The sequence below is a fragment of the Archocentrus centrarchus genome, chromosome 12, assembly GCF_007364275.1.
Source record: "Archocentrus centrarchus isolate MPI-CPG fArcCen1 chromosome 12, fArcCen1, whole genome shotgun sequence".
Taxonomy (NCBI): domain Eukaryota; kingdom Metazoa; phylum Chordata; class Actinopteri; order Cichliformes; family Cichlidae; genus Archocentrus; species Archocentrus centrarchus.
Window position 1 is genome coordinate 12,678,145 of NC_044357.1, and position 15,089 is coordinate 12,693,233.

Here is a 15,089-nt window from a genome sequence, read left to right on the forward strand (position 1 = left end):
CACCAACTAAAGTATAACATTTTGATTTTAAGCATTTACTTTCAACTGCAATCCAAAGCAAAATGTAAAACTAATTTCAAATTGTGCGTAACTATGGTAAATATTTTTAAAAAGTTACAATTATTCAGCCTTTTATTTTTTCAATCTAATATTACATCAAAACAAAAAGGGTTTTGCAGTCTAACACACTGTAGTTTAGGCCTCAGTCACACAGGCCTTGAAACCAGTCAGTGACCATCTGACAACCACCGGTCACTAGGAAAAATGTGTTTTCCCTGACAGGTTTAGAATGGTTGCTGGGGGTTGCTGGCAGCCGCTGGGAAATAGATTGCTAAAGTCTCAGTCACGCAGGCCTAGAGAAAGGTCACTGACCCCTTGTAAACACTGGTCACTATAGAAAAGTGTGCATCCTGCAATCAATTGGCAAGTGTTTTCTGGAAGTTTCTGGCAGTCGCTAGTGTGAAATTTCTTGCTAACTACTGATGGTGACCAGTAGTCAGCAATAGTTTGCTAGCAGACAGGAAGCTGCTGACTTGTCTGCAAACACTGGCCAAGCGGTAATGAAATAATGAAAAGTGCAACGTAAACCAGATATGGTCCTTCAAAGTAAAAGTTGTGCGTTTTGAAATGTGTTGGTTGCAGTGGAAAACACAACTTTTACCTTCAGGCAAATGTTCTACACAGATGCAGGCTTGCAGACAAGTCAGCGCCTTTCACAGCGCAAGATTGCAGCAATCTGCTAGGGACTAAATCAATCATAGAAAGATTTTTTGGTGAAGCACCCTCTTTCTGACCGAGTTCACCTGACTGCAGTCAGCAACCTTGCCAACGGATCAGGAAATGCAGGTTTTTCCCTGGCCACTGGAGGTTCATTGACCGGTCTCTAAGTCTCTGTGGCTGAGGCCTTAACAGTTTCTATTTTTATGAAACAGATTAAGAGAAACTGGAGGTCACCTTTCTTCCAGGTTTACTTCACTCTCACAGGCTTTGTACTTCTACACTGCACAATGGCATTAAAGTTGAACTGAGTTCAACGAAAACTATCAGAAGCTTGTAAATCTTTTATTTGGTTGATCACGAAAGAGGTGAATCATCTTCAGAGAGCCAAACTTGAAGTTGAGGATGTGCATGGTAATGTGCATTTTAGTTATAACTGCCTCTTTTAGTAGATGAGAAATTCTAATTTCTTAGATAGTATTAGCTCATGATGTAATTTGTTAGATGGCATAAAAAGAAGTAATCTCAGTAATTATACAGCAGCTATTCCTATAGCAGGCAGATAGCATTCACTAATAGCTGTCTTTATCATGAGGCATACTATCTGCTGGTTGCACAATTACAATGTATACTGACATCCATTGTGCAAAAAAAGAAATACTCGCTCGGCCCTAAAATGAAAAAAGTGACACTCACAGCAAACCCACACCAGGACAAAATATCGACGTGTCCTCAGTTCACTGCGCTTGGACCACACATGTTTCTTGTTTGGCCTGCAGAAGGAGGACACATTTTGTGTACTGAATCAGCTGAAGCAGGCCCCCCAAGAGCTGGGCAGCAAGTCAGCAGCAGCTGGTGCTGGTGACGCATGACCATTGTTACCTAGTGACGTCAAAGCCAGAGGCAATGTCCACTGATCTTCCGGTTCTGGTTTCACCTGCAGCATTTCACTTTGACATCAGACAATCAGATAAAAACTGGGGTATCAATTGTTGTGATAGTATGTTTGACATCATGGGTCTCCTATGAGCAGAAAATGAAAAAAAAAATCCCAAAAACGTATCTAAAGTGAGTTCAAAATGGAGTTACTGTATGCTACTGCTTGATGATATCACATAAAGTACTGTACATGTTTAGCATGAGAAGACTTGTTACATGTAATTGGCCATGATTTTCATGGAGCTACATGTCTCAGACATTGTTTTCTTCTTTTGATATTCTACAACTCCAATTCTAAAAAGGTTGGGACCCTGTGTAAAATGTAAATAAAAGCTTAATGCAATGATTGGCAAACCTCATAAAACCATATTTTATTCACAGTAGATCAGAGAAAACATCAACGGCCGGTTTCCGGTTCATGGATTAAGCATGGTCCTAGACTAAAAGGAAAAAGTCAATGAAGACCACAATAGGAAAAAATATTTAGTCCAGGATTAGACATAATCCTTGTACCGGAAACTGGGCCCAAATGTTTAAACTGAGAAAATGTACCATTTTAAGAAATACTATTAGCTCACTTTTAATTTGATGGCAGAAGCACATTTTAAAAAAGCTGGGACAGGGCCATATTTACCACTCTGTGGCCAGCTTAGCATGCGGACTCTTGTGCTACAAAACCGTGCTGCTGTAATAGAAGCAGTGTGTGGATTAGCATTGTTTTGCTGAAATATGCAAGGTCTTCCCTGAAAAACACATCTACCAGATGGGAACATATGTGGCTCTAAATCCTGTATACACCTTTCAGCAGTGATGATGCCTTTTCAGATGTGCATGCTGCCAGATCCATAGGCACAAATGCACCCCCATACATTCAGAAATGCAGGATTTCGAACTGAACACTGACAAATCAGATGGATCCTCTTCTCTTTAGTCCAGAGGACATGGTGTCCATGTTTTCCAAAAAGAATTTCAAATTTCAATTCATCTGACCACAAAACAGTTCCCAATTTGCCTTAATCGATTTTAAATGAGCTTTGGCTCAGAGAAGATAGTCACATTTCTGGATTCTTCTTTGCATGATAGAGCTTTCACCTGCATGTGTGGATGGCACAGCAAACTGTGTTCACTGACAGTGATTTCCATGACAGAATCATGCCTGTTTTTAATAGAATGCCACCTGAGAGCCTGAAGATCACTGGCAACCAATGTTAATTTTTGACCTTGTCCACTGCACACAGAGATTTCTTTAGATTCTTGAAATCTTTTGATGATATTATCTAACTATTGAAAAACTCTCCTTCTCTAAGATGCTCTTTTTATACTCAATTTAACCTAATTAGCTGCAAAATTTTCTTCCACCTATTTCTTTTTAGTACCACTTAATTTTCCAGCCTTTTCTTGCCCCTATCCCAACTTTTTTGTGACGTTCAAAATGAGCTAATATTTTTCTTAAAAAGGTACATTTTATCATTTTTAAACATTTCACATGTTTTCTATGTTCTACTGTGATTAAAATATGGGTTTGTGGGATTTGCAAATCACTGCATTCTGATTTTAGTTTGTATTTTACACAGCATCCCAAATCTTTTTCAGCTGGGGGGTCATGCATTGAGGTTATATAGATGTGTTACTATAGTAACATTATGGACATAACAGTTTAGGTAGCCTGTGTACACAGAACTTTGTATACCCAAATTGAGACATTTCAATCCTGTATGATGTCTCAGGAAATAGGGTCTTCTTCAATTATGAGGCATGTTGGCTTGTGTGTCTGTGTGTGTCTAGATGTGCACATGTGTGTACGTATGTCCCTGTGAGCCTGAATTTGATAAAAATTTAAGAAAACTGATAGATGAATCGATGGGTTTTAAAGTAGACACGTGAATTTGAGTTTCTCTTTCTCTTTCCTGCCCAGGTGATTCCATTTCCAATGTCCTGTGACTTACGGGATGAGTGCTCCTGTCGGGATCCCAATGCTATAGAGAACAGAAAGGGTGAGCATGATCATTCCCTGGGGTGACCAACCTTAGCAGGGACCCTTTGTTCAACAACTTAGGACCCTTTCCCCAACACCACACAGCCAAAGTGGCTGAGGCAGACTCTCCTTCATCCTCTTCTTGGCCTTCGATTTCCTGCACATGCTGCTTAAAAGGCATACCTCTCCATCCATACTGCAACCCCAACCTGCTGAAATGCCTCCACCTCTACACCACAGAAGGATATAGAGAAGAAGATGGGACTCCATAAAAACTTCATTTTTCAGCTTAAAGCAAAGTAACTGTTCCAATACATTAAATCATTAAAATACAAATTAAGCAAAGCAAGAAAAAAAAAAAAAAAAAAAACTAAATGAATTACATGAAGCAGACATTTTGGAAAAAAATAAGAAAACAAAACAAAAAAGAACAACAACAAAAATATACAAAAACAAAAACATAACCGAGCCTAGGTAGCATGCCTTTTGTTGAGTTTCGTGCTGGCTTTAGTGTCTATTTTAGTGACCTTACTCTACAATCAAATGATTGAACCAAAGGTATATCAAAATGCATAAGTTGAGGATGGCATTGATTTTGCCTCGGAGTTTCGGAAATATGAAGGAAGTTGACACATATGGTAAAAAGTAATCCTCACACATGCTGAAGGCTTGTTCAGCACCTTTTTGGAGGGGCTAGAATTTGGTGTTGGTCAGATATTCTATATCTGTATGTCATTATAAGTAGAGTGTGTTTCTTCACTGGCACATCAGAGGCTTTGGGTTATTTCTATCTTGGTGGAGAATAAGACACCCATACTGTTAATTTGGAAGTGGCATATTCAACACACTCAAATATACAGACACACACACAAAAAAAAATCTCAGCTAACCACAGAATCGGTTTCCTAAGACAATTTCATATATATATAGAGCAAAATCCTGAGAGCGTAATGAAAACATTTTAGTGTGGCTTTCGCTACTGTCCATCTTCACATAATAATATTTAAATGGGTTAGACAGCTTTGTCTTCCTTGCTGCTTCAAGTACCTCTTTATAGCATTCATTCACACTTGTACTTGTACTTCATAATACATTTTCTCACATTAATATAGAATACATGTTGACAACACCACATATAAAATGCACTAAGAACTTTAAAAGAAATCCAGAACCTCAATTGTCCTTGCCCCCTTTCACCCAGTTGCCCAAGAAAAATACTACATACATTGATCACGACTTAAGGAATGTCATCAATAACACCTCACTTTGGGTTGGGGTGATTTTAGTTTCAGTTTCAACTTGTCCCGTATGACGCTTGATGAGAACTTTGTTACCTCAAGGCCCGATTCAAACTGTTTAAACTGAAGTTAAAAGCATCCCAGTCCTTCTCAGAATGTAGTAAGTGCTTTCCTGGAGTCTGTGGCTTCCTTGAGCACACAGTACTGCATAGTACAGTCACACAGGAGTTAAAGGGGTGGATATAGTCCATGACTTATAGTGACAGAGAGCGTAGGTCAAAGACTATATCTGCCCCCCACCCACCAATCCACACACATTGCTCAAACATGCATATACACACATCCTCTTTCTCTCCCCCTCAGGACTGTTGGATGCTGTAGTATTAAAGCTCTGCAGGCAACATTGTTGTACATGAAAATGACATTTGGATGTATATGTCAACACACCATTTGCAGTCACAACATAATCAAAGCTTCCTAGGTTTTCTGGCTCGGTCTGTTTTAAGTAAAAATATGTTTAACTGTTCTCTTCAGTACAAAGTGCACTTGGTTGTTCTGATCATCTCTTCTCAGTATTGTGAAACTTGGGTGTTCTGGCTCCACTGTGTTAGATTTTTTTTAGACTACAGAGCTGCTACAGTAGCATTGTATTTTATTACTCCTCATCCCAGACACATGCACACAGGTTTTATTCTCATGCACATTTGATAATGAAGGCTGCTTAGCATATTGGTCCAAAGTTTGCTGCTCCTAATTGGCTGAAATCATAGTTTCATTTCATTAAACTTGGGCCAGTGGCACGGTCCCTCTGACAAACATTAGGCTGCTATAGCATTCCAAATTGTCTTAGTGTCAACATAAGACCATTTTCATATTATAAAACCACCGTTAGTGAAAACCAAGTCAATACTAGAACATCCAAAAAAATGAGAAGGTATTATTTTCCACCAAATATAAAGGAAAAAAAGAAAGAATATCATGTAAATATTACTATGTTCTTGGACAGGACAGGATTGTTTTTTCCATTATCATGTATTTCATTTTAAGAAAATGTCATATTAAATCAGTGTTTGTACTATTGACCTCAGTTACTGCACTTTCTAGCTAAGGAGAAAAAGCAAATGTTTCAAAAAAAAATGTTTAGACGCTGCTATTGTCAAAATGGTGATCTGAATCAAACTGTATGCTATGCGGTCATTTGACTCTCTGTGTTGCTATTCTGTTCTTGTTTGGGTTTCTTTTTTGTTGTTGTTGTTGTTGTTGTGTTTGTTTGTTTTTCCTTGTATCTGACCTACAGTATATGATCACACTCAAATCGATTTTGCATTTTTATTAATGAAGTATGGAGGTATTGGCGCTATGAAACATATATCCATTTATACATAATCTAATGAGGCCCCAAATCCAAGACAACTGGACACACATCAGTGCATTTTAGAAATAGTTATCACATAATTAAGATCTAGCTAGATTACAAATTTATTTATCTTTAGTTTCCTTGGTGTTGGTGTAATATGCTGGCTAAGGCTGAAGGTGTGCATTTTGCCAGATAAACCAGGAAATGCTGAAGAAACGCATTAATGAAGAAATTCCCATTAAAAGGGGCTCTTGAAAGACTTTGTAACTTTTATGAAATATGACACTTTTTAATGTCATTCTAAAGGCTACATGATCTTCAAAGATTGCATTTAACACTTTATATAAATACTATCTAGTCCTGGTAAAAATGTCTTATATTGATATCATCAAATTATATGTAATATTAGTACTCCAGATTCTGCTGCTTTACATAGAACTGTCACCAGTTGGGGGGAGACTGACCTACAATCACTAGACCATACCAGTTATATGCAGTACTGTGGTTCATCATCTGCCACTGAGGTTACTGGAAAGCCATTCCAGCTGTTTGAAAGGCTGAATCTGAAACCTGTCATTGGATCCTTTCCCTCACTGTATAAAAAGATTAACCTGTTGTAGCTTCCACATACTTAGAATAATTTAGCAATATCCTCCTCAGCCATTACTTGCATCATCAGTTGATGTCTGGATACCAACACAAATGATTGTTATTACCGAGAAAGTCTGCAGAATGTGACTGAATGTCAACTTGAAAAATTATTTTGTTTATATTTGAGAAGGTACCCATAAGCCATAGCTAATCACGATAGTCATGGGAGAAATTATACAGTCGTGCATTGGATGAGGACGTCACCTCTCTACTGTAGTCATCACAAGATCCCTTGCTGTACCTCATGCTTGTAATGTTTGCTGCTTCTATATTTTTGGTATTTTAGTGACATTTTGAGTCTCAAAACAATGGTGTAAATAGTAGAACTATTTATTGAGAGTGTTATACTTTTTTAAGTTATATTTAATGTCCATGTAAGTTATTTTTTACATTGTTCCTATAAGCCAACACATTATAGGTTGTGAGTCAAAACTGTCATTCTGTCTCTGTTGTCACAGCCTATTGTGATCAATGCTGTCAAGCACTGATAAGACATAAACAGTACAATTTCGACCAACAACCACAAATAGAACTTCTCTCTTTGCTCAATATGTGTAAATGGATATTGCTTGCAAACAATGATGATTCACCATGTTAAAATGTTACTGAGTGCAGTGTATATTTTTTCTTCAAAAAAATAGAATGTAAAGGTTTCATTTGTTTTTTTTATTTTTATAAAACACACACACACACACACACACACACACACACACACACACACACACACACACACACACACACACACACACACACACACACACACACACACACGTATTTGACCATACAGTTTTGAAAATAGAACCATATAATGGCCAAGTACATCAATAAATAATATAGCAAGGAACCATTGTAATGCACAAGGAACAGGCAGCTGAGGGCAGAAGGATGTTGGCAAGTGGCAAAGAAACGGCTTGAAAATGAAGGAAAAAAATGGACTGGAGGTCAGAAGGCAGCTGATGATGAGTGTTCTTGGATGGCAGAAAAGCAGAAGGTGGGCAGGGGGAGAGGTAGGAATGGGTGAGCTGCTTTTCCTGGCCTGTCTAGCTATTTGTCCAGGTGTGAAAATGTGTACTCACAGTGGCTGCCCCTAAGCCAGGGGTGGCCAGCCGGACTGGCAAAACGCAGAGGCCAATGAGTCAGAGTTTCTCCTGGGGGTGGCAACCATCCTTCTCTGGGACTCCCACCACCCCTCCCTCCCTATTACTACCTCCACCTCCTCACGTCTTGACACACTGCCTCATCTGTCACTGTCAGGTATGCCTGTGCAGGGCAGCCAGGGTCAAGCTTGCCCTGTGAAAATTAGAGAGGATGTTTGCCCAGCTTACAGAGTCTTTTGAAGTTAGGGTCAAGTAACACCAGTTCTCCTCACCTACAGCCTATGGTTATCACATAATATGATGTGTATTGCAACATGTTTTGGAAGGCTTTGATAACTCTCCACATTTCCACCAACAGCTGTTCTTTTGTTTTTCATTTAACACCTGGCTTTTTATTTTATGTCTAAAAAAAATGTCAGAAATGTTGTGTCTAACTCATTAAAGTGCAGTGGAGAGTGCAAGAAAGTGTGTCGAAATACCTAATGTTTTGCACAGATCTTTGTCTAGAAAAATACTGGTGTGCCATCTTGTAAGAAATTGTCTATGCGTGTTGTAACACATGAAGTACCTCTCACAGGCCTCTTGTTATAGAATGGTCCCTTATGTCTGTTTCCTAATCCTTAAGTAAATCCAAAAAAAAAAAAAAGAAAAAGAAAAAGTTGGATTGCCCTTTTTTTTTTCTAAGTTGGAACTACAAAAAAAGTGTATTTGCATATTACGTGGATATCTAGTGGTATTACTGCAATGTTTCGTACTCAGTTGCTCAACAAATATATTTTAAGATGTAAATAATAATATTATATGATTGTATTTGCAAACCATGTACTAACTGTTTGGGAGTAGGTCTTGGATTGATTTTTATCATAACTATTATACAATGAAATGAACCGTGAAATGTTGTGCATTGTGTCAAAGTATCACCTGCAAGATAAAAAAAAAAAAAAAAAAAAAGTGATGCTTTACCACACCACTTGTACGCATTTATTTGTTCCTAATGGCTTAATACTAGTACAGTTGTCAGCTGTCTTAACTATGAATTTATCCATTGTGTCATAAATTATTTGTTTTCTTGATGAATAATATCATAATAATTTCTTAGGAGTCTGTTAAAATTCATCCTCATAATTAAACTTAACTTAGTTATGCATTGAGAAGTTCATTTCACATTTGTCTGAGTTGACTGACACTAACCAAGCGATTTCATTTATCTTCACTTCATACTGTATGTTACTGGGTCTTATCCATATGCTTTTGTGTTTGCTGAGAATTTCACCAACACTGTAAAGGTGGGCCCTTGCTCCCTCAGATGACCTCCTTTCACTTTGTTTCTTACACAGTATGCACTTTTCAGGCACATATACAACAGATTGGACTTTTATGTTTCAGCCAATTGTTCTCTCTGTTGTCACAGTTGCAATTCTATATTTTTTGGTGCTCTGGTACATCGCAAAACATGTCTGATGTGTGCTATATTTTCATAAGAAAGAGTCATAAAGATGAGTATCATGTTCATTTTGCTGTCATTTATTGTGTAGAAATAAAACACTGGTTAAAGTGAGCATAATGCCGGAGGTCTGTGGTCTGTTTTTTTTTTTTTAAGTTGAATGTTTTTTAATGTGTCAAGGTTAATTTTGTAAATGTTTAAACCAGTTTTTCTATGATTGTAGAGCCTCTAAATATATTACATACAGACAGACACACACACACACACACACACACACACACACACACACACACACACACACACACACACACACACACACACACACACACACACATACACACACACACACTATAAGCATAGTCACCAGCAGTACCTCAATAACCTGCTTAACCTGTGGAAACTGTAGTCCAGCCCAGAGTCACGAGATTAAGGAAGACTGAGCAACCATGCCTGCTACCTCACCAAAAGCACCCAAATTAGCGTCCACCATCAAACGCTGTCACACGCTGGTGGTCATAATTAGTGCAAGCCTACACACACAAGCCCCCCCACCAAAAAAAAAAGAGCCCATTCATTCAGGTCATATTTTTTCTTTTTATCGGGTATAAAGAATTCAAGAGAAGCCTCGAGGAAACTTTAAAAAAAAGAAAAAAGTTTTAACAGTCATCTGAAACCGTATATATTTAAATTATATAAAGTATATACATTCATAGCAAACTGTATATATTTATAACAGAAAATGAAGGAAATTATGAGGGTCAATATTATAATTGTACAATGATATGATTATAACCCTCTGTACCTCATAGCAGCTGCAGCTGGTTGGCATGTATCTACTACTGTTTGTTTATATAAATGTTTCTGTACACACTTCATTTTAACATTTTAATAATATCAATAAATAAATCAGGAATAAAAAAGGAATATGTGAAAATTAAATAGTTTGCAATTTTTTTTACCCCCAGAGTCCCCTCAAACACTGGCATAATGTGCACTGTTTACCTCATAATGCAGCTGTGGAGCATCCACAACTATGCGCTATGGAGGAGGCTGTAAAACTTTATGAAAGGAGTCTGATACGGGTTGATGAGTCAGAAAAGCTCACTTCTGTCTGATGACAGCAATACTGACTCAATAGATACACCACAGAAACAAAGGCTGGGAGAATAAATTACCTGTTCTCAGAAACAATAATATGAGGGCAGACCCACCCAAAGCTGAGACTGGAAAATCAGCTGGAAGAAAGAGATGTCACACAACACCAAGGCCACGTTGCTGGTGGGCCTAAGAGCAGACCACAGCAATCTTCTAGAACAAGAACCAATCAAAATTGCAAAGCAGACATCCAATAGTGCGTCTCCAGAATGAAGAGTTGGACAGCACCAGGACCTGGCATGATTCACACTTACTGGCTGAAGAAGCTAAAGGCACTCCATGAATGCCTGGCAGCACAAATAAGTAGGGCTGCCAACAGCAGAAACTCACCCCAATTGGCTAACACAGGGCAGAACAATCCTGATCGTGATGGATCCACACAATGGTATGACACCATCAAACTACTGGCCGATTACCTGCCTCTCCACCACATGGAAGTTCCTCATCAATGAAGCTGAGTAGGCACATGAGTCAACAGATAGGCAAAGCTTAGAAGGCCATTGAAAATAACACCAAAGGGTCAAAGCACCAGCTACTGGTTGATAAGGCAGTACAAGGACTCTAAGATCAGCCTTCGACTGATTGGAGGCCAACTCCAAAGCAATCACAGAGGTCATCATCAAGTGCAGAATATATCAAGGTGTACTGTCCCTGTTGCTGTTCTGCATAGTCCTCAACTCCCTATGCAGAACATATTCATTCTTAGCTCATCACTAAGAGTAAATATTAGTATTGATTCAGAACTGGAGTAACCATCAACCACCTCCTGTACATGGATGACATCAACCTGTATGCCAGGGGTACGTGTGACATTGACTTACTGTCAAGTGCTTTGTGGGTTTACACTGCTCTGCCCAAACTTGAAAATGGCTGGTCTGACATGAAAGGATGCAAGGGACACCTCAAATCCTTTGACTTATTTATTTCCTCATGCAATTGATTAGTTGAAGCATTTCAACAAAGATAGGTTGGATAGGTTGAAAACCAACCAAATGTGGCAATTCCAGCATACGGCAATATCAGAAAGAAGCAGCAATGGGAAACAGCCCCCTAGGGGCACTAGGGCTGTTCCCTAGTGTTAGAGAAGCACTAGGGGCTGAAGGAACAAATGGAGCAGATGCAGAAGGTAAAGTCCAAAGTGGTGTGTGTATTTTTATATATATATATATATATATATATATATATATATATATATATATATATATATATATATATATATATATATATATATATATATAAAAATATAACTCATTCTCATTCATTCTTCCATCCTGTATTGATACATTGCCATGGAAATGTGAGTGGTGTTCTTGGCACTTGAATGACCCTAATGGCCCAATTTGTGAGAATGCACATCAAACTACTGATTTTTAAAGTGTGGTTAATGTTGCATGACTGGAAAGAAACTGGATCTGAGCTTAAAGGAATAGTTTGTCGAGGGAGGTGGAAAAAGAAAATGCTTCCCAGCAGCTCACATGAAGACCTTCAGTTAATGATATAAATTAGTGTAATTCATATGGGGATAGCTGCTAGTTCAGTGACTGATTTTCCTCCTCTCCAACTCAATGTAAATATTTTTTCTGCTAGTCCATATAGCAAATTGGGTAAAACTTGAGAAATAACAGCATTCCACTCTATTCTACAATTGCTTACAGCCATTTTCATCAGTGCTTCATTTTCCTTTCATGCTAATTAATTGTGATCCAGTTATTGCTCCGATATTGTGCAACTTTACTGTAGTGGTTTGCATACCATGGGTGTCTCTCCTGTGAGGTCCATGTAAGTTCAGGCGGGGCACATTAGTTATGTGGGTCACATTTAGTTAGGAAAACAATAACTATAAAACACCACATTTTCAGTGTTAATACATACTGCTATTGATGGTCTATACTGCATACTCTTCCAACCTAACTTTAATTAATTACTTGAAATATAGCACAATGTAAAACTCAACTATTGAAACTCTTGTTCCAATGTAATAAAGCAATTCAAAGACAGATGCCTAGACTAGGCTATGAGTGAACATCAGCCATGCCCTTCAATTTTTGGGTGGACTTGTCAGGCAGACATCACACTACACTGCATCAAATCTGCGTCCTTTAGGCCAACTCCAAGTGGATTTGAAAGTACAATAGGAAGGACTACTCATCCATGGTGTATGCAGCAATCAACATTGTCATAAAACAAAATATTGGGTGATGGCGTCCTAAAATTCATTGCAATTCTTCAAATAGTTCCTGAGATATGACACTCAAAGCATCCAAAGTCAGGCTTTTGGAGGACCTGGAGGAAAAATGCTGTAGATCTTTAGTCACTGGCGTCGAAGTGTTTTGATGACTGTGGACGTAAAATTTCATGGTGATCCTTCAAACACATGTTGAGATACTTTATTTTGGGCATAAATTGAAGGTCTAGACATAGACTAACACCCTCAAAACTCTCTCTCACCATATGGAAGAATATTAACTAATAGGGAAATGTATATTGATATATGAAATAAATGCAGATATTTCAAAAGATACAATATTTTCCAACAACCATAACCTAACCTTGTAGAATCACAAATTTTACACTTAACACCTAAAAGTGAAGTCATAAACACTACAGGTTTTGGATGCTGGTTAACATTTTCAAGTTTGAGAAACAAGATACTGTTCTTTGGTTTCTACTGATATAATCGAAAAACACTTCAATATGAGAAAGATTAAACAAGGACGTGTGAGAGTATCAAACACGAATAAGGCTTTTAACTTCTTGTTGTGCCAAATTGTGACAATTATGCGATCAGTCACAGTAATGACTTGGTGACAGTTATTGTGACACATCAAAATCTCCTTTTTTTTTTGGTTGTTGTTTTGAATGGATTGAATTAGTTACCAAAAACTGATGTTAACTGAAAAGTATGTGCGTCAAAAGAAAAGCATTTTTAATTACATCAGTACAATCATGCACCAGGTGGAAAATAACTACCAGGTGGGAAATAACCAATAAAATGAAAATGGGGGAAACGTTACAGAAAATCAAATACACAAGGAAAACATTTTATTTGCAGGTGTGGCAAAAAAAAAAAAGACAAAAAAAATAGGTGCTTCACAAATGTTCAACTGTCTGAGACCCAAGTTTAAATCTAAATTGTTGTAGTGGAAAAGGAAAAGTCTTCTAATTTTCTACACATTTTTAATATTCACATTCTTCAGAAAAAGACAATCAAAGCCACATAATAATACAGAGATATTTGTTTTTACAATTGAAAATTTACAATATAATAATTTATTATTACAATTCATACAACATGAGATGAACATATTGAAAAGGCATTGTTTGTCTTCAGTTAAACAATATTCATGGCTTTGAAGATATGTTATTGGACTGAAAAATAAGAAGAGTAAAAGGACCACATGTGATTAATACAGTCACTGATTCCTCAGGTTTCAGTGTATAGTACCTTATGTTTACATGTGGATCAACAGTCACTTTCCTACTGTGTGAAAATGTTGGTCAAAGTTACTGCTTTATTATCACGCTTGTTGTATTTTATACCTGCAAAACAAAAAAATATATTAACAATTAATAAATTCTGCTATAAAGGCAGAACTTTTAAAAGCCAGACACCATATTCAGTTTTAGTTTAGACCTGATTCTCACCATATGGTGAATATGATCCAACTAATAGTGCTTCCTTTCTCTGTGTCTCATATATTTCCAATTTGTCATTTGATGACAAGTTGTGTTCCAGTCACAAGCAATAACTTATCATTAGATTACAAACACATTACATGAACTTGCAGAAGTTTTAAATCTAGATATAAGATTTGATTTCATCCACCACCCCAGTATCAATATTCTTTATACTAAAACTCTTATATTACTTAAGTAATATAACATGGCTATAGGTACTGCAGTGCGAAAAAGTCATACAACAAAATGATTCATTCATTTCAGCAATAAAATTAAAGCTAACTTAAAACTCTGGATATAATGTTTGAATGCCACCTGCTTTGTCTTGCATAATATCACTAGGCTAGCAGTAGCAGCCTATTTATCAGTCCTGTTACCATACAAGTCCTTGCTGTAAATCAATCAAATGTCATGTAAGACTAACTACATAGTTTCTCACTTACTGATTCCTGAAGCAAAGTGTTGGTATTCTTAATTAACGTGACCTTAAAAACAAGTAAGTGATTTTGGCTTTAACACAGTTCAGTTTCTCCTTTCAAATGAAGGTAGTAAAGGCAAATGAGTTATACTATGGATATTTATTTTTCTTTTTTTTTTCTTTAAGTGTTCCAGGAAAGCTTCAAAGCACCAAAAAAAGGAACTATGATTTTACATTCAAAGTATTTAAGCCAAACAGTTTTCTTTTGTCTGAATGATATTTTACATGTTCACTCTGCAGTCTCTCATTGATATGTGCAATCACTGGCATCACTGGAGAAATATGACAGTTCCTGGGATTTTTTAACAATCTTCTCTCTTATAATAAAAGTAGGCCACACAAAAATATGTTTTCGGTAGC

The 15,089-nt window shown here is 37.3% G+C and overlaps 1 protein-coding gene across 1 annotated transcript in view; it reads left to right on the forward strand.

Moving 5' to 3' along the window:
• pappaa (pregnancy-associated plasma protein A, pappalysin 1a) overlaps positions 1 to 4,001 on the forward strand; it is a 101,809-nt gene extending 97,808 nt beyond the window's left edge. The window contains exon 22 of the mRNA XM_030743034.1: positions 3,572 to 4,001. Within this exon, the coding sequence (XP_030598894.1) occupies positions 3,572 to 3,676 (105 nt within the window). The 3' untranslated portion in view covers positions 3,677 to 4,001. The remainder of the gene's footprint in view (positions 1 to 3,571) is intronic.
• Positions 4,002 to 15,089: the final 11,088 nt, after the last annotated feature.